This window comes from Achroia grisella, unplaced genomic scaffold (assembly GCF_030625045.1).
Source record: "Achroia grisella isolate CSIRO2021 unplaced genomic scaffold, CSIRO_AGI_Agris_v1 utg903, whole genome shotgun sequence".
Classification (NCBI taxonomy): Eukaryota; Metazoa; Arthropoda; class Insecta; order Lepidoptera; family Pyralidae; genus Achroia; species Achroia grisella.
Window position 1 is genome coordinate 2306886 of NW_026713061.1, and position 26707 is coordinate 2333592.

The 26707-nt window shown below is 31.8% G+C and overlaps 1 protein-coding gene and 1 long non-coding RNA gene across 2 annotated transcripts; one reads left to right on the forward strand and one right to left on the reverse strand.

Annotated features, from left to right (window-relative positions):
• Window positions 1-1107: 1107 nt before the first annotated feature.
• On the reverse strand, window positions 1108-17781 carry LOC131853578 (zinc finger protein 79-like). Its single transcript, XM_059204508.1, has 6 exons — window positions 17540-17781; window positions 12188-12408; window positions 11448-11588; window positions 9262-9599; window positions 5716-5866; window positions 1108-3586 (listed from the first exon to the last, which is right to left on the reverse strand). Coding segments are annotated over exons 1-6 (1116 nt in total). The 5' UTR covers window positions 17542-17781; the 3' UTR covers window positions 1108-3323.
• A 99-nt stretch (window positions 17782-17880) lies between these two features.
• Window positions 17881-19869, forward strand: LOC131853639 (uncharacterized). The gene is made up of 3 exons (XR_009357997.1): window positions 17881-18153; window positions 18781-18940; window positions 19733-19869. It is a non-coding gene; the product is annotated as an uncharacterized LOC131853639 (long non-coding RNA).
• The last annotated feature ends 6838 nt before the right edge of the window (window positions 19870-26707 follow it).

Below are 26707 nucleotides of genomic sequence, written 5' to 3' on the forward strand. Positions count from 1 at the left end.
TTATTGTCTATGTTTCTTTTTTATTTTCTTTTTTTAATGAATGAACACGAAGTGGTACATCAGCTTCGCGAGAGTATTTGGGTACAACATTAGTATATACAGGTCGGATCTTAATTCACGACAATAGTAGCAGAATGAAGTCTTTGGTCAATTAGCCCATTGTAGTGAATTCACGAGTAATTCACCATGACGGTTTCCCGGGAATCGCGTGGAGTTGACCTCTCATTGTACATAGCTTGCAATCCCCATCACAAATAATCTCCTTCTCCTATAAGAATGTGTAGGCAATGTTATTGTTATGTATTCAAGCTGTGTCTTAAAAATAGGGGTTAGTTGTAAAGAGAGTAATAAGCAAAAAGGTAGTATCATCTTTGTTATAAGTTTTTATGAATTTGAACCACTTTCAACAAGTAACCATCTGAAAATAATATTTGAAATATTGATACTAAATCTTGCGACGTGACTGAGAAGTTTGTATGAAGATTATATAAATTATTTTCAACTCTTTCTTTATTTTGCTTTTGGAAAATTGTTCAGTACTATTACTAGATTTACAACTAATAAGTATACTTCATAACAATGTGAATTGATATAAATAGTAAGTATCTTACTTACTATTTATAGGGTGAAGAGAAAATTGAAACTTTCGTCTTCTGATATATTTTAAAATATTCAGTCATCTTATTTCGAAGCCAATATTGTCAGTTACAAGACTATAAGATATTCTTAAAGGTTAACTTATCTACTAATATTGTTATGTGCACATTACCTATTGATAATCTAGAAATAGACAACTCTTTTTTCGACTGTACGTACCTAATAGGCAAAGCAATGTTTTAGATAAAGGGTGTAAATAAATAAAAGAATAGATTTCATAAATATTTGTATTAAACTGGCCTAAATAAATTACAACTTAAAATATACTTAAACTAAAATTTACTTAATACATTCCAAATAGCGTTCGTATTTTCAACTTTCAGCAGTTTTACCGCTCATACCTATGTACCTATTGTAAGAGATGTATCTCACTTGTCATCGTGTTACTGATGATATGTTGTTGACGGCATTATGAAATCTAAAGGTGATGGATAGGTGTACCACACTATAGTTTTTGAAGTTCAATTAGTCACAATCTCTAGTATATCATGGTATAGAAAAACATAGTTAGAATTCTTTGGTGTTCTAGCCGTTAAATCCTCATTTGCACTTTAATTAAATTTACTTACGCTTACCAGTTCTTCAAATAGCTAGTAGCTATCAGTTTTTAGGTATCATACATATAAAAAGGGGACATTAAAATTTCCTTAAATTTTCCTACACGACTGTGAATAACTAAATGTATCACTGTCGGTATGTATAGTACGTAAAGAAAAAACATATAAGTAGGTACTCTAATAACTCTATATTGTTTTATCAACAGACATAAAAATATTTTTTTATGTTAGTGATATTTAAATAGATTTTATGTTTATTTCGAGATAGAGTTATTTATGCGTGGTTTTATTTGCAGAATAGGTAAATGTTTCTTTTTAAAGTATGACAATATCTTGTTCATAATAGATATCACCTACATATACCTATATAAATAAAGGAACGTAACATTTTTGCTGAGATATTCGGTCTCAAGGTAATTATAATAGCCTCAAATCGTGTCCAGCATTCAATTGTAACATGTTTAACTCTTTAACATACATATGAACAAACTCTTACAACTATAGATAGGTACTAGTTAAATGCATTAACTCAAAAATAAAGCAATTACCTACGTGATCACTCAAAGTCGTACTAATATTAATTAACATTTAAAAACAGTGCTTGTACCTACAGTACGCTATTTAAAATTGGTGTTTAAATAGCAATTGCTTATTGCATTTTCAAGCAATTGATTAGATGTACTTTTTCGTTAGAAATAAGTATTTGTAGTATTGGTCGAGTTTAAATATACTCATATCTATATTTACAAGTCAGTAGTTCGTTTTACGGGGTGTTTCATTACAATAAGCATAATATATTATAATTTCACATCCCGGTTAAGCAAGTGGGTGAATAAAAGATATATCCCTGTGAAGTCTAAGGAATTTTAGGTAGCTATTTGTTTAACTAATTTATAATTCATATATAAACCTCAATCTATATACACATATCTACGTATATCTTTAAAATACAAAGATTAATTTGTTTTAATTATTATGAAATCACTTGTTCTTTTATGACTTCCACTAAATTTTAAATGTTACATTTAGTGAACAATACAATGCATAAGAGAAAAGCTATACGATTAGACCTGGTAATATCTTCACATCACTAAGAATGGTAACAGACCAATCCGTAAATAAAACATGGTAACGGTAATATTACAAAATGGTAATGAAATTCAGATACTATCTTAACATAAGATCAAAACTAAGCATAATACACTTACTTAATAAATGATTAGTTAATAAATCTATTCTAAACTAAATAAATAAAGCGTTTGACACTCGACTAAATAAACACTTCACTTTGGTTTGTATTAGACTATACCTACTTAAGTACATTCGGGCACTGCAAAAATCATGGGACTTTATAAAATCCAATATATTAATACAAGGTAGGTATTACTTTACACATTTTATCACTATACCAATGGACGGATTTGTTTATTTTGGAATATAGATTATTATATTGTGTATAATTATAAATACAAAAAATATTTACGACGTATTGTCTTCAATTAATATGGTAAATATGACATCAATACGTTGTTATGGCCGTTTCACAGGATAACTTTAAGGCACTAAAAAGTAACAAATATTGCTAATTATGTAATTATGGTCTAGGCGTATCTTTTCATTTTCAATACTTTTCTAATAATGTTTACCTTATTTTTGTTAGTAGGAAAGTTTTCTAAGAAATTATAATTTCTACCCGCCATCTTCAATTAATACCTAGACTCATACAAATTTCACAATAATGGTTATCTGGATGGAGCTTGTTTACTTGGGTCATTTAAATCTTTGGCTACTTTCGTAAGCTAGATTGAATTTAACTGGTCAATAATATCTTCCATACAAACAATGCTACTGACAGATAAATTGGTTACCTATCAACAAACAAATTCATAAATTATAAAACACATTCATACGTCTATGACTCGTGGTTCCTATTAACATTTTCAAATGCAAGTTACCTGATGTATTAATTGCAACAAATGTATGTGACTATCTTCATAGCGACCTTCGTATTTATATGAATCCATATCACACACAGCTGACAAAACTCATGTCGTATAATGAAAATATACAGATAATTTGGAATTATGTTTTCTTTTTAAAAAAACCAGATTAATTAGTTATAAGTGGAGACAAGGGTGTTGGTGATTCATCATAAAATCTATAACGCTGGGGTAAAGTGATATTAGTCGGCTCGGGTACGTTAGAGTGCTGCGAGTCTCTATGTCTGCGAAGATCTACCTTCCTCTGGAACGCTTTGTCACAAAGTCCACAAGAGAACGGTTTGTACCCAGTGTGTTTGCGCATATGTGTGATAAGATTTGAGCTCTGACTGAATGCCTTTGAACACACTACGCATTTATGCGGCTTCTCTCCTGTAACAATGACAATTTATGAATAGCTAAATTGATATATTGTACATTTATTAATGTGTCGATTGTGTATAGTATTGATATTTTTCTCCTATTTAGTTTTTTGTTTCAGATAGCAACAAAGTGGTAGTCAACGCTCTCCTATTACAAATAGTGTTTTTTGATATTTGTAGTTTAACATTGAATAGTTTAAAATATTCTTCCGGTCCTCACTTAAAATTTCTAGATATTACCGGCATTAGTGAATGTCGGCCCTATATTGTAAATAAATAATAGTTCCTAGCGTAATTTCAATTTCATTTGTAATTAATTCATAAATCAACGTAATAGATATAGAGTGTAGGTACATATCGTTAAGTAATTAAACTTCTTACTTACGTATACTCGAACGACGATACTTGTCATAATCATCTACTATTTATTATTTATCGCGCTGTTCCGAACTGATTTAATATTCAGTATCGTCTACTGGCAAGTATTTACAAACTTTAGCCGTCTTGTTCGATAATATCAATTACAATATTTTGGTGCAATTAATAATTGCTGTATTGTTTTAATGTTTATAAATTTATAATATAGTAAGTAAATATATAAAAGTTGAAAAATATAATGTGATTTTATTGATAGAACAAGATTGATGTAGAGTTTTTGTTAAGCGTCCGTCGTAGTGCACGTGAAGGCCTGCGAAGGTTGCGCGGCTAATTGCAGGCCGAGCCGCATTTTGGAATATTGATGATGAGGCATTTATCGGGAGGACGAGTGCCATGTAAGGCTGCTGTAAATCATTCGGAACAGCGTGGAGACGTGACGAGATGTCTCCGGCCACGACAAATATGTCCGCACATTTTTTAGCTGTTTAATTCGTCTTGTTGAACTAACTGGAAAAGGGGTTAAAAAGGCTTCTCTTATTTTATTTACAATCGTTTCTCACTAAACCTTTTTTAAAGTATATGGATACAAGTAAATCGTAAGTAAATTATATAAATGTATATCCAATTTAATGCACATTGATAGAAGTAGACAGAAATACCTAGGTATTATTTGCTTATTATAAGTATGTAATATTATCTTATCTGTGGTATAAATACCTAACTATACTTTTATTACGAATATAGAACAATGAGCCGTGACTAAATAAGAAACGGTCCCTTATCTTTGCAGGCTTTATGGGGCAACTTCAGTATTCCCATTTGTATATGTTAATTTGGAATTATTAATAAAACAAATTCTCTCCGGTACTCGAGCGGATGACTAAGTTAAATGGCATTATTTTATCAACCTAACAATATATCTATGATGTTAGTCAAAACGGATTTTAGACTCAAACCTACTCATACGTAACTTTTATGCCTGTATTGTATTTAATTGTATAATTTTCTGAAACAGTTAGGATACAGTTGTTTCTATGTATTATTTATAGTACCTAGACCTAAGTGGTAGTATTCGATGCCAACTAAAACGAAAGCTTTTTATGAAATGATAAGTCTTAACACTTATAGAAGTTATATGAAATAACTATCGTAACAATTTGTAACTTTCACACTTGCTCCAAATAATAGATAATTGCTTGGAAATAGATTGTTTTGTGTAATTGGAGGGGACGAAATTTATACTATAATTTATAAGTTCGTGAAGTAATAGAAAATTAAAGTGAATTGTTAGATATATGTAGGATTTAATAAGATATTAGCTATATCTTGTGCCACGGCCCCCGTGGCCTATCTATGACAATCGCTTATTCAGCTATGAGAATTTTTATAATCGATATTTTTTTATAAATGACAACCAGATAGCTGACAATAGTCTATGACTACCACCGTCCCCAATATACAAGAACAACACTCTGGATATCACGTAATCATGACACCAGTGATACTATTTATAAGGTGCCATTCAGAGGATAAAGTTGTTATTCCCTTAACCTATAATTTCACTGTCTAATCTGTACCTTACAACTGAAAAACAGCTTAAAAAGCAAGCTGATTGTCAGTTGGAATACATGAGATTTAGAACCACGTAAATGGCTTTTTATAGTGAACCTCTGGTAAGGTGTGTGTCTTAAGTATTTGTGTTCAAAACAATTACTTAAATTACATATAATAGATGTTATATAAGTAGGTATTTCAACTAACCTGTATGTATATATGTGTGTTTCTTCATATCAGACTTCTGATGAAAACGTTTTCCGCAATATTGACACGGATATGGCCTGGTATCCGAATGGATCAGTAGATGTGTCGACAGAGTGCTGGAGCGCTTAAAACATTTGCCACACTGTTTGCACTAAACAAAAAAGAAAACACATATCTGTAGTTCCATCTATACATTGCATACGAACATTAGGTATACCTAAGTAGGTTTTTTAGTATAACTGGAATCCATACTGATATTATGACTATATTTGTCTGTATATTTGTTACCATTTCACGAATAATTGGCTGAACAGATCTTAATTAAATTTGGCGTGAAGATAAATTGTTGGACTGGACATATGATATCTTTTATTTAAAACTAGACATACAAAGTCGCGCGTGACAAGCAGTGGCCTAATAATAGCCGAATTCAAACATGCTCCTTTATAGAGCCGATTGAAAAATTAAATACATTGATGTCGATATATATTCATATATTAAATATGCGGACATATATCTTAATTAAAAACATTTGCTTCGTCTTCCAGTGGCCTATTTCAGAAAGAGAATAATTAACGGATAATGTTAATGTATAATTATAATAAATGTAGCCGACAGCGTCCATCACCTTTGCGGTACAGCTAGCAATAAACTAATAATAGGGTAGTATGAAATCCCTTGTATATTTTTCTTTGATTTCCTTCAAGAATCAAGGCTATGAATTTTTTTCATCGCCTAGTAATTAGTCGCTATCAACGGGTTATTATTCTTTCTACGTGGAGGAATTATATATGTACATGTACTAACATCGGAGTATTTTTTAACCTTAATTTCAATTTACTAGAAAGATATAAAACGTTCAGGAAAATATGTATAGTACCTACATTTGTGTTGTTTATATTTAGTTAAAATTCTTTTGTAGATAGATACATCAACTATAAGATATAAAATTAAATAGTCGCAGAGTGAACTGGTGTTACCAATGTTACAATCACAAAATACAATTGTATAGGTATGTCGTATGTACATAGTAAACAAATCCTCACATACCTATTTACCTTTACAATTCCGTTCACAATATGAATGTGTAATAGACAAAAGTTTCTGTAGAACAAACTTCGGTTCTCCACTTTAGATTTATTTGATCAGATGGTTTTGTAGGAATGCTGTCGAAACATATTTCTTTTGGAGTTTATGCGTGTAAGGCTATAAGTTGTTTGAAGGCAGATTTCATCACGTTACTATATACACAATTATTGTAAATGTTTTTGGACATACATACACTAATATTTTACGAATAGAATTGAATAGATATCTAAATGACAATAGGGTACGCAACGATAATATAATTGAGTTGAGACATATAGATAATTGTAAAGTAGTTGACTCTCGTTTAGAAAGAACAGTGACAAAAGTCCCGGCAATACAATATGCATGTATTGAGCAAGCAAACTATGCCGTAATATTTTAGACATTATATGAGAAAGTATTACGTAATATACATTTTGTGCAATTTTTCTTACTCCTTGGCCTCGGTGATCACAGCCTTACTTCCGGGTTCGATTCCTCGTACAAACACATTTATTTTTAAGTATGAGCTATGTTATATAAAAAATGTCTATATTAAATATGTACATTATATGTAGGTATGAACATTTTAACTCTTTATAGATTATTATTATAGTAGTATATGTATTTGTATCAATATTGTCTAGTCCCCATAACACAAGCTCTGCTCAACCTAAGAAAAGTTATAGGATAAAAAACTAAATTATTATTGAGCATGGTTCTAAGCGCAATCGTTACTAGTAACAATTGAATATGTTTATTAATTCTAAACATAGTTTTGTAGTTACGTAGTATTCCTAGCGACATTTTGTTGGTGTTAAATACTTAGGTATCTGTATATTACGAATGGACAATATTATGGCAATTAATTTAAAATTGATACTAGATGGTAATTATTCTAAAATTGATACTTATCAATGCTGAAATTATTGAACTTTATGGATATAAAATCTCATTTTCAAAATTTAATTTATAGCAATCGAATGTTTTGAACATATTCATTACAATGTATAGTACCTATCGATTAATTAATAGGTAGGGCCAGTTGGGTATGCAGTGTATGTATGGTAATCCTCGACACAAATCTGCGTAGCGGTCCGCTGTGACAGTTGGCTACGCAGCTGCCTGACTCGCGCTTCACAAAAACAGCTACTTTTTTGATCGTCTTTTTATGTACCGTTGGTTGATGCACTCTTACAAACAACACAGGTGCTAGGGTATGACTGTCCACATATGGTTATCGGTTTATAACTTGTAGGGAGGTGATTTTTTATAATACTCGGTTAGGTATTATTAAACTATAGTTTTTTTTTTAAAAGAATGTAACGTTTCACAGATAAGTTAGGAATGAATTTTTAATAAACGAGAATCACATATTAAATTCTTACGTTTTGTAGAAGCGATTGATAAATAAATTCCAGAGGTAAAAAGGTATATCTAAATGTATACGTAACAATAATAAATAACAGAGGTCTGTTTTTCATTTACCTACTATAAAAAATTACGTAATTTTTGTTGTATTTTATTAATGTTATTTCGCTTTTTTTCTTATTATTTTAATTTTGAAAACATAATATATTTTTAAATAAAACTATAAATGAATAAGAAGTAATGGAAAAGATTTAAATAGGGGCCTACTAGATTTTATAAACAGTCGTAAGAGTCATATAAAACACTAAATCATATAGTCCTATTAAAACTTTTGATTGGCAGATGTAACAGTGAATCATAATTCAGAAAATTCAGTATAACAAGATAATTTCAATTCAGTTATTCACATATTTAAATTATTACGCCATTAAGTGACTTTTCTAGGTTTTTAGACTATTATTAATATCTCTATTGGCCTTATAAAAAATGCATTTTTTCACGTTATCTAAAACTTTCTAGAGTTTAAAAAAAATATTATTCTTAAGATACCAATAATTATATTAAAAACTTTTGCAGGATGTCAATACATCGCAGGACCGTAATGCCCATTTATAAATTGACGATAAAGTGTGGAAATATCGAACGGCGTTGCAACGTTTTATCATCGTATGACACAAGGTAATTATTCGTCCAATTACAAACCGCTGCACCGTGATATTAAAAGTCGGAATTTTGATTAAAACCGATGCGGATTTTTATAATGGCACAGTAGAAAAAATAAAATACAAAAATGGCGAGAATATGGCCAAGGAGGCTATGTGAGTGGTGAGCCGCGTGGTCGCATCGGGGACGAGACGTGCGGCCAGCCGCAGGACTTGTTCCGATATACCTGTACTTATTAAGACAGGGGCAGTTTTTGCTATTTGATTTGTTAAAGAGACTAAAACAGTTATACTGGTTTGCTATTTTTGAACGGAAACTGTACAGTTACACTATACTCGAAGGATGTCGCTGTTCACTTGCATACCACATTATTTTTATAGTTTTTTTCTGCAAATAAGTTGGCATCGTATTCAATAGGTAATAATATATAGATATAAGATTTACCTGGAATGATTTTTCATTTCTATTTTCATTCTTGAGTAGCATCGAGAAGTTAATGTCTCCTGAAGACGGAGGCGGCATCGGATACGTGTGGTGTACAGGGGCTGATGGACACCGCAATGGTTCAGTATTGGAATCATTCTCATCTACATCAGGGGTACTGCGGCATCTCTTTACGAGTTCCAAAGGTGTGTCTGAGTCTTCTAGGCTAAGCTCGAGTGCCCATCGCGAAGGTGGTGATTCGTCTTCTACCTCCACGTGTTCACGCTCACACGCGCTGCCTGGCGACCATATCTGTCGGTTCTTGGTCGATAAATTCAATGGCAGCTCCTCCTCGTCATCTGAAAACAAAGGCATTCATAGATCCACCGCTTTAACCGTTCTTCACGCTTTTAAATTTAAAGTCGGTCGTGTCAAATAAGACGCATGTGGAATGACTTATAAAATCTGTACAGGTGTAAAGATGTTTCGCGACGGTTACGTCAATATTTGTTTAAACATATTGTAATCCCCAAATGACAACTTTGTTTTTGATTTACTAAATGCCATTTCTTTAACATCCAAGGTTTAATTTAATACCACAACTATGTTATGACTCCGACATATTGAAATGTTGGGACTGTGCTTTTTCATGTAAAAACATGATTATAGAATTTCTATATAATTATAGATAGATAGGATTTGTCCTTCCTTCAATCATTCGATTCATTATCCTACTATCATCGTATGCCTACATTTACCTCATTATGCAGTAATTAAACCGTTTCAATAGTAATAAAATTAAGTAGAGTTGTTCAATTATTTATTTTATCGGTATGCACATATAAAGTTATAGATTCAGTATAACTATTATTTTAAGTATACACAGGTGTCAATATAATTAGTTATTTTTTTCGATTTAAATTCAGCTTTTAAATGTAGGAACTACGAAACATGTTTATTATATTTTAATAAGTATCTAACAAAAAATAATAATTTAGAAATAGTGATAGGACACATAATACTGCTTAAAAATGTATATTGTATTGAAAGAGTTATAGTTAAAAAACTCATCAGGAAAATAATTAGAAAATATTTCATTATACTTATATAATTTATAATTTTATTAATAGATAGGTATAAATACGCTTATTTCTAGTGAGATTTACCACTATGTAGAGCTTTTATTGTTTAATATTGTATAGATAATTTAAAGAAGTAAAGGTAAAGTATTTGCCACAAATATTATATAACATAAAAAGACAAGTGAGTAGACAATTCTAGTAGTCGATGAGCCCCGATTTTGAATATGTATATGCGAAGTTAAATGCTTCGGTTGTTATCATTACCGTACCACACTACAAAATGGATAAGAAACAATTAGAACGTTTTAATTTGAATATACGACCGGCAACAATTCCATAGACAACGGATAGAATTATTGTTCAATGTCTTCACTCGTATGAAACATGTAAGTTAACTTCGTACCTAGAGGTAAACGACATGGAAATGACGGCATATCACCGCCACAAGTTATTAATCGGTAACATGCAGCGATAACTATTCTAATGAGGATTGGTAAGGAGAAATAAGCTGCGTAAGGAGGGCGAGGCGAAATGAGGTGTCGCAGTAACGGAAACGTAATTTACATATTTTAGGATTTTTAAAACCTGTTGTAGGTAATCATTGGATTTTACAATTCAATTTATATACCTACCTACTCATGTCAAAGTGTTAATTGTTTGTAAGATTTATGGGTTATACAAGGTTTCTACATTTATAAAACTTTATTACGTGGTTATCTTGTATCATAAGGATATCGGTGTTTTTGCACTTCGAAAATTAAAAGGCCTCTTCCCTAAAAAATAAACCAACTTCATACATGCATATGTTTGTATGTGAAAGTTATAATAATAAAAAAAATTGACAGATTTATAATTTTGTATGTGCCTAGTTTCTGAACTAGGACTACCTATTTAGTATCTTTTATTTAAGTATATCTATACGTTAACATATCAAAACAAAGTCCCCGCCGCGCTTCAAAAGTGATTGAACTTATCATCATGCCATTTTTGTTCATCAAAGAGTAATTTATGTTATATAAATAATAATGGTGTATAATTCATTAAGGTTTGGGGAAATGGGTTCAAATACTATGTTGAAGCTAGGACAGGTCGCTGGTTCAAAATAATAGAATGTAGGTAATATACCATCTCTGGGTGGAGTCTGTCTGGCGTGATCGAATGGTGCAGCCGGGAATTGTGGTGAAGTCCGTGGTAATAGGAGAGGCCACACACCGGCGCCGCCGTAGAGAGCGCCCAAACTGCTGCAGTACATTAGTGCACCGAGACCTGGACATACAAACATATTATTTTATACCTAAAGGCCTATATGATACATTGTATTCTAAAATGAGGTAACCTAATAAGACTACCTACCTAACTATCCTTAAAGTAGAGTTCACTTCCCTTACCGTTTTCCTACGTCCCCATAATTGTTTTTCCAAAAGTCAAATTTGAGATATCATAAATACAAGACAGCGTGCCCTATACCATTAATAAAAATTTTACTAAGTAACGAAATCTATTATACTACATTTTTTTAGACAAATACTTCCATGTAATAGGATTACCTCATGTAATAAATATATTCAGATAGAAATTAGTTTCTATGAACATGTCACAGTTTTTGCAACCAGTATTTGTATGTTAAATCGTATCAGATACAATAGTATTCAAATTGACTATATAACACGGAAATTGCCTAGTTTGTTATTTAAAATATCGTAAGATAATATGCACGTAGGTAGGTATATAACAGTAATAATCTTATTTTTGCAGTTACAAGTAAATGCACTTTTTAACATTAGACACATTTCTATTATATTCATTGGTCTCGGGCATCAAAATAATTTTTTGACAGGTAAGCACTTAAGCCCTAGGTTACTTACCATACTGTTTAAGGGTTCTACCAGCGATTTCAATGTCTCCTAGTTGTAAGAGATCCAATCGTTGTTGTGTCAAGGAGTCCGGTGAGTGTGGAGGTGATCGAGAGGACGGAAGGGAATGTGGGGAGACGCTGCGGTCTGGTGATGGAAAGCGATGAGCCGGCGGCGGCGACGATGGTTGGAACTGCTCCGCCAGTCGTGAGAGCAACACGTGACGCGACATCCTGAAAATATATCACGGTCTATAGCTTTGCAATATTTAAAATTTATAACAAGTACGATATACTAGAAATGTAACGAGATTTATGACGTTGACTCCAATAATTGGGAAGTTAGATCTATATAGACTAATTAAAATTGTAGAACTAAATATAGGAATATATGGCATATTAATGAGAAACATACAGTAAAGACATAATCAATATATAATATAGGAACATTTTAAATTTTTAAACTCTAATTTTGTAAGTTTTATTTCTTAATGAATTGCCTTGTATAAATACGTATTGTACAATTTAATTGGTTTCAATAAACATTCCCTACATAAATACACTGTGCATCTGTATGTATAAGGAAGAGTTTTTATTTATTTATTATAGAGATTTTTTAAGTTGGCTTTTAAGCTAAAAAATAGTTTCTATAATTCTAATTCTATAATAGATTCTTAATACAACTATATAATATTCTTCATTTTAGATATTTAAATTCATCACGAATGCTATTTCTTTTTTTCAAGTGGCTCCACTGAAAATCAGCGCTGTAGTGACACGCAGCGGCACCAGCTGAGTGGAAGTTTTTCAGCATAGACGATTATTAGTATTTAAGTTTTCTTTTTTACTCTGTACTCTTTTTTATGCTGAATAAATGATTATTATTATTATTATTATTATATCTGTGATAAAACTATTAGGCATCTATTTTTACTAAACTTGTTACAAAAACGTGATGTAACGTTACGTTTACGTAAACGCGTGGTTAAATAAGTTTTCGGATAATTTTAGAAGTATGATAGATTTCACTAAAGAGAATTCTAAGTTAATTTACCATTTAATTCTCGGATAGTTACACCTATTCGCACTGCGAAATTTGGTCCGTAATCCTCTTTGTTTACCGCCGAATAAATACTTTTGATTATAATAAAAATGTTATTTTCGAACAGAGAAACGACATACCCAATATTGATAGCCAATCCCTAGGATATTGTGAATGTAAGTATAACTCGAGATAATGGAGAGTATATGAGCATATTGGAATCGGAGGTTAATTTGCTTACATTATATATTGATATATAAAACTTTATATGCAACAGTTTTGACGCAAAGATTATTCTTAATATACAGTAGGGCTATTATTAGGTGGGTTTTTATTATATTGATATATATAAGTCTAGTTTATAACATTTATGTATAGGCATGTATTCCTTGATTCAATAATTTAATAGGCATATATGTACTTCAATATAACAGTACTTTTGGCTTAATGGTCAAAATTGAATAAGTATAAAAAAAAGCAAATTAATTCAATTACCCGTCATATTATTTAGAAGCAATTATAAGATCATAAAGTGTCAAAAATCAATCCAATTAATATAAGTACATATTTTTTAATAAGAGTACCTACATATATCAAATATGTTGACGATCCAATTCCGGTGGGAATGATGACAACCGGCGCTGTTATAATTATGAATTGCAACAATGACAACGTTTATTGCACTAGGCGGCACGTCACGTCGCATACAGCCTCGACGTGCCTTCAAACACATGTGTTAGAAATTGTGTTAACTAACTCGTTGGTTTATGATAATGATAGGAAAATTGTTGTTTAAATGTTGTTGGTAAAATCAAGCTGTCACATAAAACTCTACCAGATCTAAGTGATTAGGTAATCTAACTCTATACTTGTGTGTACCAATTAGCATAACTTTTAATCGATTAAATATATTATACAATTGACTACTAGTTCCATTTAATTATAATTAACATATTTTCACAAGATTCGGCCATTCGAAAAGTGGCGATATTATCATATTTTACGTGACCAACGTCATTATTGGACACTCTATTATTTGTTGACAACATTCGCCCTGATTAATCTGACCCATAGCCGCTGACAGCAAATCGCATTAAAAGCTCAATCAAGTAAATGAAGAATCAGAATAATGGAAGTAGGCGACAGGTAGCGCGGCACCCGTTGCGTACGCGCATTAATAATTCACATGCCGAGTAAAACAATCTTCATTACGCTAATACATATTAGATATTTACAGAGTGACACTCACGATGAATAGATTCCAATTCATATGAAAGCCGACTTCATAGATATACGAGTATAGGCAACAAGGATATGCATTAATCTTCATTACTATATATCCACGTTTAGTGTCACAGTTCATCATAAGTAATGAACTAAAAGAATGATTTGCTGGATTTTATAATTATCTATAGTGAATTTACGATATTATGGTTTGATACGTATCTAACGAATTGCGAGCTTCCCCTGGCAATTAAGTTCTAACTTTATTACAGAAAATAAAACTGTATGGGCACCATTATACCTACAATTCAAATGCCAACAAAAAATGTATCGATAAATGCAGTGTAGGTAAATCAGTTAAATTTTATTTAAGGTTTTTCCTCTGAACAAATTTTATTTTATATTCTTATTCATATGAATTGCTAGTAATGTTAAAGCTTGAGGCTTAAAATGTATACAAAACGAAATTAAGCTATCTATCTCCATGTCAAATCTCGATAAGATCATTTATCCATTTAGTCGGGAAATTCGGAAAAAGGTAAATAGGCAGCGCGGTACAAATTCGCATTTATAAAATAAAAATCTAAATTATTCGTGTTAAGAACCGATTAACTATATTAAGAATGAGTGGATTTTGTTAATTAGTTCATTTTTAAAGTAGTAATCATCATTACATAGTATGAAAGAAAATCGCTGTCGTTGTCTGTCCGTCTCTATGTATGCTTAAATCTTTAAAACTATGCAACGAATTTTAAAGCGGTTTTTTTTTATAGATAGAGTGATTCAAGAGGAAGGTATATACTATATATATATATATATATAATACATGTACACTCGTGCGAAGCTGGGGTGAGTAGCTAGTAATATATAATGTAAGAAAATAATAATTTATTAAAAACAGTAGATAACCAATTTATAGTTTTTTATTATTCTTATGCTGACTGATTACGAAGGCCCGTGTGTAAAAAATAAAAAAAGAGTTACTAGGTGTTACCTGCGACTTCGTCTGATTTTTTTAGTTAAAAGATAAGTCCGTCCTCGTGATACATTTTATAAATATCATATGTTAAGTCGTTTGGTTATAAAAACTTAATACATTTTTACTGGTAGACATTTTAGTGTTTGTAATATTGGTATAGTTATAGAATAAGAATTGCAATTTAAGATGAACGTGCTTTACAAACTTTTCATATATGAACAAATAATGGACTGCTATTACACAATCCAGCAAGAATTATTTATATGTCAGATTGATAGAGCAATTTCATTCAGTTGTTAATTGAATAACGAGTTAACATACGGGGGTGGAATGTCGCAATTTCTTGTTTCAATAACGCAGGTCTTCATTAGATGTCGAACAGTAATTACCTATATTAAGAATGCTGCCACCTCTTTTTTCTATGCTGACACAATGGGAACTTTAACAAGTGTCAAGAAATCAGTCATAGCATAAATGTACATTGTATTTCTATGTAAATATAGTTAGTACTAATACTTGTTGCATTGTGTTTAAAAAAGTAACTATTATTAACAGTATTCTTGTATTATACATAATTATATTATTTCTTATAGTTTATTATTTATATACTTATTCAAATATAAATAAAAATAGTGTAATTTATGATAGTGTAAGTAAATTGGTAAGTGTTGAAAATGAGGTATCAATCATTAATATTTTAGGGTCATGATTTCGAAAATCTATACAAGACACAGGCATTGTATGTTATCATATTCAAAACTTTTAGGTACTAATATCAAATTTAACAGTTGATTAAGTATAGTTTAATTCTAATCATCATTTTTTTGTTTCACATTAAGAATTGTTGTTTCAATATTAAATTTAATATTAAAGCAATCAATTTTATGCACACATAAAAAATGTATAAAATAACAGGAATCAACACCGCTTGAATAGGCGACTGGGCCTAAAAAATCTGATTGCTCCTCCTCTGAGCACGCGTAAACGATTTATGAACTTTAGGAATACTTGTTATGACCATTTTAACATAATTTTGATTAATTTATAATTAATCGAAACTGCATTTGTTACGTCTACTTTAATTGTACTGCACATTTTGAAAACAAAGAGAATATAAATTGCGATCTGATACTAAAACCGATATTTTCCAGACAACCTCTGTCAATATAATCAATACGATGTCACCAATTAAATATTAATTCGTTTACTGCAAATTCTTTAAACAATAATCGGTTATTGTCACAACTGGTTTTGATAAAATAATCATATAATGATCGTTGTGACTAAAAAAATATTCTTACAATATTGGTTGCTTGATTTGTTCATAATGATGCTATGACATGTAAGTATAGAAGATCATTATTATAATTCTGATGGATATTTCATAGTTAATTAATAGAATTGAATAGAAGTACTACTGTACTTAATTTTATTAATTAACTATGAAATAATTACAGAAATACACTCAGCTAAACTTCTGCAATAATAGGTTCCTAGAAAAAAGCTTAGAATAGCAACCCAATTTTTGTTCTACTCCATTTTAAAGCACTATAATTTGGTAGTAATGTTTACCTACACAAATTAAAATATTTTATTTAGAGTACGTAAACACTATTAGTTCAGCGATTAACAAACCAATCAGGATTTTCTTGTTAAGAATATAAAAAGACAAATAATACAAACTATCTGTATCAATGCACGGAATCTTATGGGATAAGTAGAGATAATGTTGCATAGGATTTTTTTTTACTATACAAAATTGTTTTAATTTAGGATAAAAATTAGGATCAGTAATTAAGTATGTAAGCCCTTGTCTCAAACAATATTGATATAAAATAGTATAGTAATATACCTACATAATTCATTATCATTTTAAAGTAGTAATAATATATAATATAATACTTTATAATTACAAAAAATATATAAACTACATATATTCCCATTGCAGACGTACACATACACACAATGTAAAGGGTATATTTATAATAATATTTTTGTTGCTTATAAACTATATTATCATAGTAAGTAACCCGTTTATGTATATATTTGAATACATAATATGTGTACATTTGAAATCAATTATATATGTAGGTATAATCCATGAAAACTGTGAAACTTACATAGGGCGGAAAATCTGCGCGGCTCTTGTATTTTCACTCACTGCTTCATTCACTGAATATTTCAATCAAATAATTATTAAAGAAATTCAGTTCCAAATGCACGTTAAATAAGTCTTCATGATTATTTATGAATTAATCAAAGACATGAAAACTTTATCGGAATTCTAAGTTGTGGTCGCGCGTGTCGGAAGGTTATATAGGAGGGGTAGAGGACGTTGCGCACTGTGCGTCGCGGCCGGCGCCTGGCACCTGACTGAAACAAACGAGGCTCGCGCGCCACGACCTACCCGACTGTTCATTCACACTTAACGTCTTTTTTTTCAAAACTCAGATATAAAAAAGAGGAGTAGCAGGTCGGGTGGAGGCTGAGCAATAAAGAAATGATTTGATGAAACGGCCACTTGACAGGTGACTCGCGTCGCATCCTCGCATACACCAGTTAATTGTCGGTTGCACTTACGTTGACGGCGCAGAGGACTCGCTGAAAAATGACTTTCAAGTATTAATGCCCACAAATAAGCGGTTGCTGCTTGTGTGACATTAAAATCGAGTGTTATTATACGTGGATGGCGTTTGTCGCGGATGGACCGGTCTATCGAGTTTCAGATTAAAGAGTTTGTATAGATTTACTGTAAAATAAGATTAGATTTGTATGAAACCGCTGAGGAAATCTAGTAAATCGAGAAGGAATAACGTAGCTTAGATTTCCTACAGCGGGTGCCCCGCCCATTGCGCGCCATTGGTTGGCTGGCTAGCGCTGGGCGTGGCGATGTTTAGATGTCTCTACTTAGAACAATTTTCACGAAGTCTCTTTAAATCACAGAACACTTTTCTTCTTATACAATAGTACAAGTGCTGTGTACGTACGTACGTATCTTAAATTATTGTGATTTTAGATATATAGGTTTTAGATAAAAAAAATCAAATCTGCTTCTGTGCTACAAACTAAATTAATATCTAGTACATTACAATATTTGTATGACTACTTTTATTAGGGTACATACGAGTAGGTAGGTAGGAAGGTAGGTAAGAATAGCTAGAAGTTTTTTTTTGCAGAGACACCTAGGCTTGCCACCTATATTATAGATATAGCAATGTCAAATGAATAAGTTTTAATTATAGTATAACTGTCAAAAGTATAAAAGAAATGGAACTTAATTAACTTTAATTATTATTTTATTAACTTTTATTTAATTCAACTCTAATTAACTATAGTGAATGGATCAGATCTCTTTCTGTAGCAAGTTGTCGACGCCGCCTAACAGCACTGCATGAAGCTATGTCAATTGGAGGCAGCGAGTATTGAAACGAGTTTAGTACACCGCGAGCGTCTACACCTGCAACTGTCGTTTTGAAAGTAATAGCGGCTGCTAGCTATTTCTAGAGTTCCGTAACATGAAGGTTGGATTTACGTAACTGCTTTATTAGCTATTTATATCGGTAAATTTAAAATTATATAAAGACATGATTAAGGACAGACTTTTAGCATGTACAAAGGATCCTTTATGAAAGGTGTATATACATTTTATATACAGTGTGTAGTATTTATGGATAATATCTAATAATAATAATCTATTTATCTATTATATTTATTCTCTATATCTCTATATTTATTATATAATACTACCCATAATGTAATAATTGTTAGGTTTTGGTAGTTGAAAGGTATTAGGATAAATATTGTCTAGGTATTAATAATATTATTCATATAGGAATGAGGAGGATAATAATAGGAGGATATCTTTGTCCTTGAATGCTGTAGTGAAAATATCCAACTCATAATGAATAACATTTTTATTTTTTATTACTATAACTATTGCTACAATAGTCAGTTACAATTGATATACGGAACCTTATCTATATCTATACAAGTAAACAAATTTGAAAGTACCTATATAGAGTACGGAATACGAAATTGTATATTGTTGTAAATATAGAAATCATAGTACTATAAAGTACTATATTTTAGAGCATTTGTCGTTATTGTAGAGATACCCAGATACTTCTTTCTGTAAATATGCGTAACTAGAGAGGACACGACTTAAAACATAACACTCTAAAGATATTATCGTTAATCATGTTTTACAGTTGATTAACCAATCGTAATAGCAATCTCAGGAAATTCAATTACGCGACTAATGTGCTTTGGTTGCAACGTGTTTTGTTACGTACGAGAAATGTTTATGGTTTCAGGGGGAAGTGCTTCAGTGAACGAAGCAGAGAGGGTGCAGGCGCGCGCGGCACAGTGGAAAGCCTCGAATGTAACGGTGAGCGAGTGGCGTTGGGCGGCAAACTAATGCGGGAGTGGGCTGAGATGTAGAAATGTTGCAGACGGTATGTACCGAGAACTACGTAAGTACGAGGCTTGTAAACGAACTACATTGTAGTAACTTAAAAATAGTTTTTTTTTGGAATGGCAAATAAGCTAAGGATATACCGGATAGTAAGCAGTAACCGTTGTTTATATTCACGAATAGCACTTCGGACATCACGTTATCATGTGACACTCGTGATCCTACTCATTGCCAAACTTGAGAATAATTGTCATGCCATTATTAAATACAAAATACAAAACCGCACTAAAAAGAAGATACGAAAAAGTATAAACCATAGATACTTATGACCCAAAATAACTATACTTTGGTCTAGTTACTTGTAATAAGAAAGTATTTCTGACTCCTAATGTATAACTCACGCTAGTTTGGAAGGTAACCTACCTTAGAAGGTTTAAATAAATAAATAAATGCACATATGTGGTTGCGTCCTAATAAATATATCATAAATAACTAGTAATCAGTGCTACTCGGTTTTATAACTAGTACGTACGGGTACTATATTTGTCGTTACTTTTACATCTCTACTAAGGAGACAAGGGACGAGGGCGCGGGTGGCGAGGAGCGTGCGTCACGGCCCGTTAGCGCGGATCCTCGGCGCGTGCACATGTCGCCCCGGCACGCGCCCGCGCCACTTTTTATCATTCTTTTTCTGTTGCCGTTTTTGTTGGGTCCCTTTGTTCGAATTTCGAATTTAAGCCTCCTTTTTGATTTTCGAGCGACTTAATGAAATCAGATTTGAGATATCGCTAACGTATTTACGGTTCTTTTGCTCTACAGCAGTAACGGTCAAGCGGCTGTTCTTTTCTTTATAAGTAATCAATTGGTTAGGTACATATTTATTAAACCAAAAAAAACTATTGTTTTGGATGTGGTTATAAGTTGTAACTTTATTTCATTCATCATATAATATCTTGATATCTTACTGTCAAAAATGATTGAATTCTATTTATATCGTATTTAATGAAACTTTATTTCTTATTTACGGTAGGTACCGTACAAAGTAGGTACTTTGTTCTATTTTTTTAGAATATCAGAATCAGAAGAATCAGTAAAAAAATAGACGTATAGTGTTTAATAGATAAATACTATACGTCTATTTTTTACTTCCTTCTGTTCCTATACCTATACACATTACTTAACATCAGATCGTGATCAGCAAACATTTAGATTCTTACGCACTATGTAAGAACCATTTTTTTACAACTAAATTAATAACGAGTTGTAATATGAAGGTTGTAAATTGAAAGACTTAACTGTATTGCGGTGTGTAAGTGCATTGATTCTATTTTTCTCTCCTTATATCACTTGTAACAACTTATTTTTCCTTTGTTCCAATAGTCAGCTTTTATATATGTCCACTGAAAATAGTAAGAGGTATTGACGTCATCATACGGAGATACTACCTAGATTTATATAAATACTTAGGAGTCCATAATCCGATTGCCATGGATCTTGATCTTTGGAGCTTGGATTCACTTAAAGGTGGCTTATATGAATATAATCCTCTTATAAAAACTCCAGATCTTTTATTCTCGGACCTGATCTCCGTTCTTTATTAATTAGCTACATGAACACGACTGTTAATAGTAGAATATAAAGTACATGAAGGATCACTCAAATTAAAAAAAATTGAGTTATTTTTAAACGACATAGGTCATGCAGGCTGATGGCTGAATATAAAATATACAAACTTACTATTAACACTTAGTAAATAGTACAATAAATTGAGTTACTTATATTACTTAAATAATATATTTTTTTCTAATTAGACTAACCTAATCTATTAAAAATATAATACCTACCTACCTTTTTTTCAAATTCAAATTCAAAAATAATTTATTCATGTAGGAAATTTTAGCCGCTTATGAACGTTAAATCTTTACATTTTAATTTTAATTTTTTCCCAACCGTCCAGATCGGTATATAGATCAAATTAGAAAGAACTGGCAAGAAACTCAATTGAATTACCTATATTAGAAATGCTTTGGAGGAAGAATGGAAGAAAAATTTAAAATAAAACTCAATCTCGGAATAAACCAATTCGGTAATTTTAAATCTTTTAAGGTACATAAATATTATTACAAAATGCTGATAAGATTGATTTTAAGTTGATTGAAGATATTACAATAACCCTGTCAATTCTTTTGACTACTAGTGGACAAAAATATTTTTACTGATTTGCAATTTTATCACGATAAACGAATAAATCAAAATAAAACACTGGCAGTATTGACGTTTCAGGTGCTGGCATGGAACCGGTATCATGCGATCGCCTAGGGGGAGTGGAGAGGGGGGGCATGTAAGCGACGTGCGACAGAGGCGGCTGTGGCTGCCTCAACTCGCCATTCCTTTTAACATCAGCCTTTATTAATTGGGCAGATGAGAGCCACGGTTTTCATGATGAATGCTTATCCCTTATACGGAGACTAGTTCGCGAAACCTTTTATAGATTCTCAATTAAAAGTGTCTATTATAGTTAATAGGGCGATCGGACATTGTAGTGTTTATAGAAACAGGAATATTTGCTTTAAGTTGAAATAAAAAACAGGTAATATAACGGAAAGGACGATTAAATGGAATAAAATATAGCGTGGGGGTGCGGGCGGCAGGTGGCTATGATGAAGAGATGCTACGACGCACACAATCGATATCGACGCCACTACGGCACTCAATCTATTTTAAATATTAGATAAGAACTTACATGTATAATAATATTTATCTTTAAGAGCATTTTTATTTATTCCTATCTATATCTATATGATGTCAAGAACAGCTTCCTATATTTTCATATATAGAGTCCATAATTTTAGTTTTCTAGAACATAACTAAAGGCTAACCACCGGCTTAGTTAAGTACTTCGTAGTATATAACCTGCATTCGTAAATATATTTCATACAAAATATTTTCTTATATAACATTCTAACAATCATTTTATACAATAGGACATTACATTCAAGTAATACTATTAAGTAACGAGTACTTTATAGTAACAGTAAAGCTTTAACACAGATAAGATTTAATGTAAACATTTTATGCGAGTACGCAAAACTTACATTGAGTAAATAGCTTGTAATAAGGTTGTAAATCAATAATGAGTCGAGTTATGGTACAGTATAATATCAACAGTATATATATTGTATCGAGCGATACTGACATTATCAAATCATAATACATATCTAGAAGATTTCAATAATTTATAATTCGTATATTTTATTTTATCGATGTCGACAGGTAAATCGATAAGTAGACATCGACAAAATGACATTGGAGTTTACAGCAGGTCTACAGAGCACCCTGTCTTGACGGTCAAGATTCACCACACGACTCGCGTGGCATCTGCACCCCTAACGGATTTGTACGTTTGCGCGTGCCGACCCGTTCCGGGCTACCTACCTCAAATCAAGCCTTTAAAATTTCAAGGAATAAAAACATTCATTTCGTTTATTGACCTTAAATTTATTCATTTTACTTTTTTGCCAATTCAGAACATGGATCCGCGTCACTTACTAATTTCTTCATAAAGAATGTTGAATGTAGTTTGGATTCTTCAGTTCTGTATTGCTTGGGTATATGTTGTGTTTTTAATGTATTCACTAAGTTATCTTAATTAATTCAATTTATTAATACCACAATTTTTGTTTGTATTTATTTTTCTCTCCAATTTTTTCCATTGTATATTATCAGTCAGAATTAATCCAACAGTATTTCAATATATTTAAACCTAGTTATTGGTCCTGTCCATTCATGGCCATGCTTCTTTTTTGCAGTAGGTACCTTTAACGCGTAATGCAATAAAAACATAACGTAATGTATCAGCGTGCAGTTGTGTGTATTAATAAATTTATGAAGATGTATTATTGAGTGCGTGCAATGATTACACGGTGAGATGCGATGAGATACTTAAGTCGTTATAACAAAAGTAGGTATCCACAGAGACGTAATGTCGAGTATTGCAAGTGGCTTTACTCAGACGCCTCTAGCGGTAATCTTCTGTATCCAGTAGTTGTTACAAAGGCTTCTTATTTTGTGCTAAAATAATTAGCTTTCAGTATTAAGGAAGGATGTCGGAATTGGTGTAATTCAGATAAATGTTGGACAAAATACTATTTATTCAATTAAAATTTTCTCGTTCAGAATGTTGCTAAGATGATGTAAATTGCCGATTATCAAAATTAGATACATGTAAAATAATATAATTTTAAAAATTATAATAAGTACACATACATAAATTGATAGACACTCACATCACTTGGTTTCCAACATAGGTTTTTAAGTATACCTGTATTATTCTTAAAATATTAATTTCTAAAGAAAAATTAAGTTCTAACTGGCTTAGGTAAATGAAATACTAACAAAGAAACTAGTTTAGACATTAATTAAATAGATAGAATTCCAATTTATAACGTAATAGAAATATATAATAATAAATTATAGCATAAAAATTACACATTATTTTTTATGCTTGCTAGTTATAAGTCGATATAATGATATGAATGTATACTTTACGATATATGTTAGTCTTTCAGTACTATATAGTAGCAATTTACTAATAATTGTAACATTATTACGAAGAATCCTAATTTACTGACTGTTAAATATGAATACCGTTTGAAAAATAAGAAATTTATTACATAAAATGATTGTAGGAATTTGCTCGCATGCATGTGATCGTCGCAGGTGGCCGGTCATTAGTAGATTGTTTTGTTAAATAACAGTTCCTTGATCTGTGTTAGTGGAAGAAAGGTTGACAATTTGGTGCTGATATGTCCAGCTGCTATTAATGATGTGAGTCTTCGTTATGAGGAGGTAATATCACCTCCAAACTCTACAGTAACACGTTTGAGATTATTTCCAGAAATTTCATGCTAATGAATCATACTGAAATAGGACCCTAAAGAAACAACAAAACAGTTTGACTTATTGCGATTTTTAAATTATTAAACTATGTAAAGTATTACGAGTTGTTTTATCAAGAAAACAATTTATTAATGTAACATTCATAGAATGAAATGTAAGTTTGTCACGATATTCTGAATATCCAACACGTGAGGCTACAATTTATCAACAAGCGAGTCATATGGCGGGCGTAGGGATGAAACCGTAAAAATTTACCAAGATCGCATGCACTTGTGCCCTCGTCGCTAAGAAATCCGCGGAGTGCAACGACAGCGCGGTGGGGCATTGTGTCTGCCTTCGGAAGCAGGCTCGCTCATTACACCTCCGTTACAGCGCGCCTCTCGGCTAATTGCGATCCTGTGCACTTTCATACTGCCTGAGCATATGTTTCATGTACCGAGGCCGCAGACTGCTGCTATGTTGCGGTTACCGATTACTGGGTGTGTAATTGTGTAATGAAAATGCGCGGTCCCAACAAAAGAACTTAAGTTTACGCTATTCAACTCTTAAGAGCTTTTATTAATAATTATTAAACATACAGTTAAGGCTTGCGGTCGCTTTAGACGATGTTGATTTGAAGTATGTGTGTGTGTGTGGCGAGTGCCTGCTGATTCATATGGAGGCTCCATGAATGGACGAATATCCCTGTAATTTAATTTAATATAACATATTTACTTGAGTTTTGATTATTGTAAACTACCAGAAGCACACATAGATCTATGTATGTGTATGCTCTTTGACAATTTAATAGCATATGCATATGCACCTGCCGCTGCAAAAAGCAGGCGCACGCTTCAGGCATCGAAGCTTGGAATTCGTCGCCGCGGTCGCGCTCCTGGTCTATCTTATATGCTATTTATTGGTAATTGATTGAAAAGGTGCATTAAGTCTTCTGGCATCATTTTTTTTTATCAAATCGACCATACTTGGATTTGTTTGTCTCTAGGGACCTTTGTTTCATATCATCTGACGGTTATTATAACTGTATCTGTAATAACGGTAATCGGTTGGCAATCAGTAACATTTTAATTAAACCATCAATTATTTTAGAGTACAGATAATAATACGTACTAAAAAGTATAAAATATACTAAAGTGTATCTGAGATATGAATACTTGTAAGAATAGAATAGAATAGAAAATCATTTATTCAAATAAACTTAATTTAAGCACTTTTGAATAGTCAAAATTTTTTTTTAATCTACCGCTTATTCGGAAAGCTGTCTCATCACAAGAAGAATAAGCAAGAAACTTGTGAGTTGCTCTTTTAAACAATCGTTGTAAGTTCACATTTTACAAGTCGAAACGTGTGAATACAAACTACCAACCAGCACTAATTTATTTCGGCTCAAATATAAAAACACAATAAGATTAAATCAGTCTAGTGATAAGAGCAGACCAGTCCCTACAAGCAGCACTCGTTCACGAGTATGACAGATGAGCCAGCCATCACTGCGCTCGACCATATTTTAGGGAGCCCAATGACCCGGCCCACCACGCCGCCACATGTCTGGACATTTTAGTGAGCATGACTACTCATTCCACTCGACCACGTCACAGCTACAAAAATTACTATATGGTAGTTACAGTATTCGCACTTTACATGAGGATGTATGCGGCAATCAATACAAAAGCCGCTACGCTATCTAACTTATAACGTTGTCCGCAAATAAACTTATACTTGCTATATATTGCTATCATCTATAAATTCATCTATCCTGTAATAGGCTTTTTTATATAACATTTGTTTAATATAAAATTTGAATTAGAGTGCGCAAATTAAATTGTTTTCAACCACTGCATCTATTTAACTATATATATGACAAGATTGTCATTTTAAAGTTATATTTATTACTTATTTAAGATTCCTTTGTCATTTATAGGTATAAGAATGTTGTTCTTCTTCTATTGCATTTTTTACATCTATTTTTTAACTC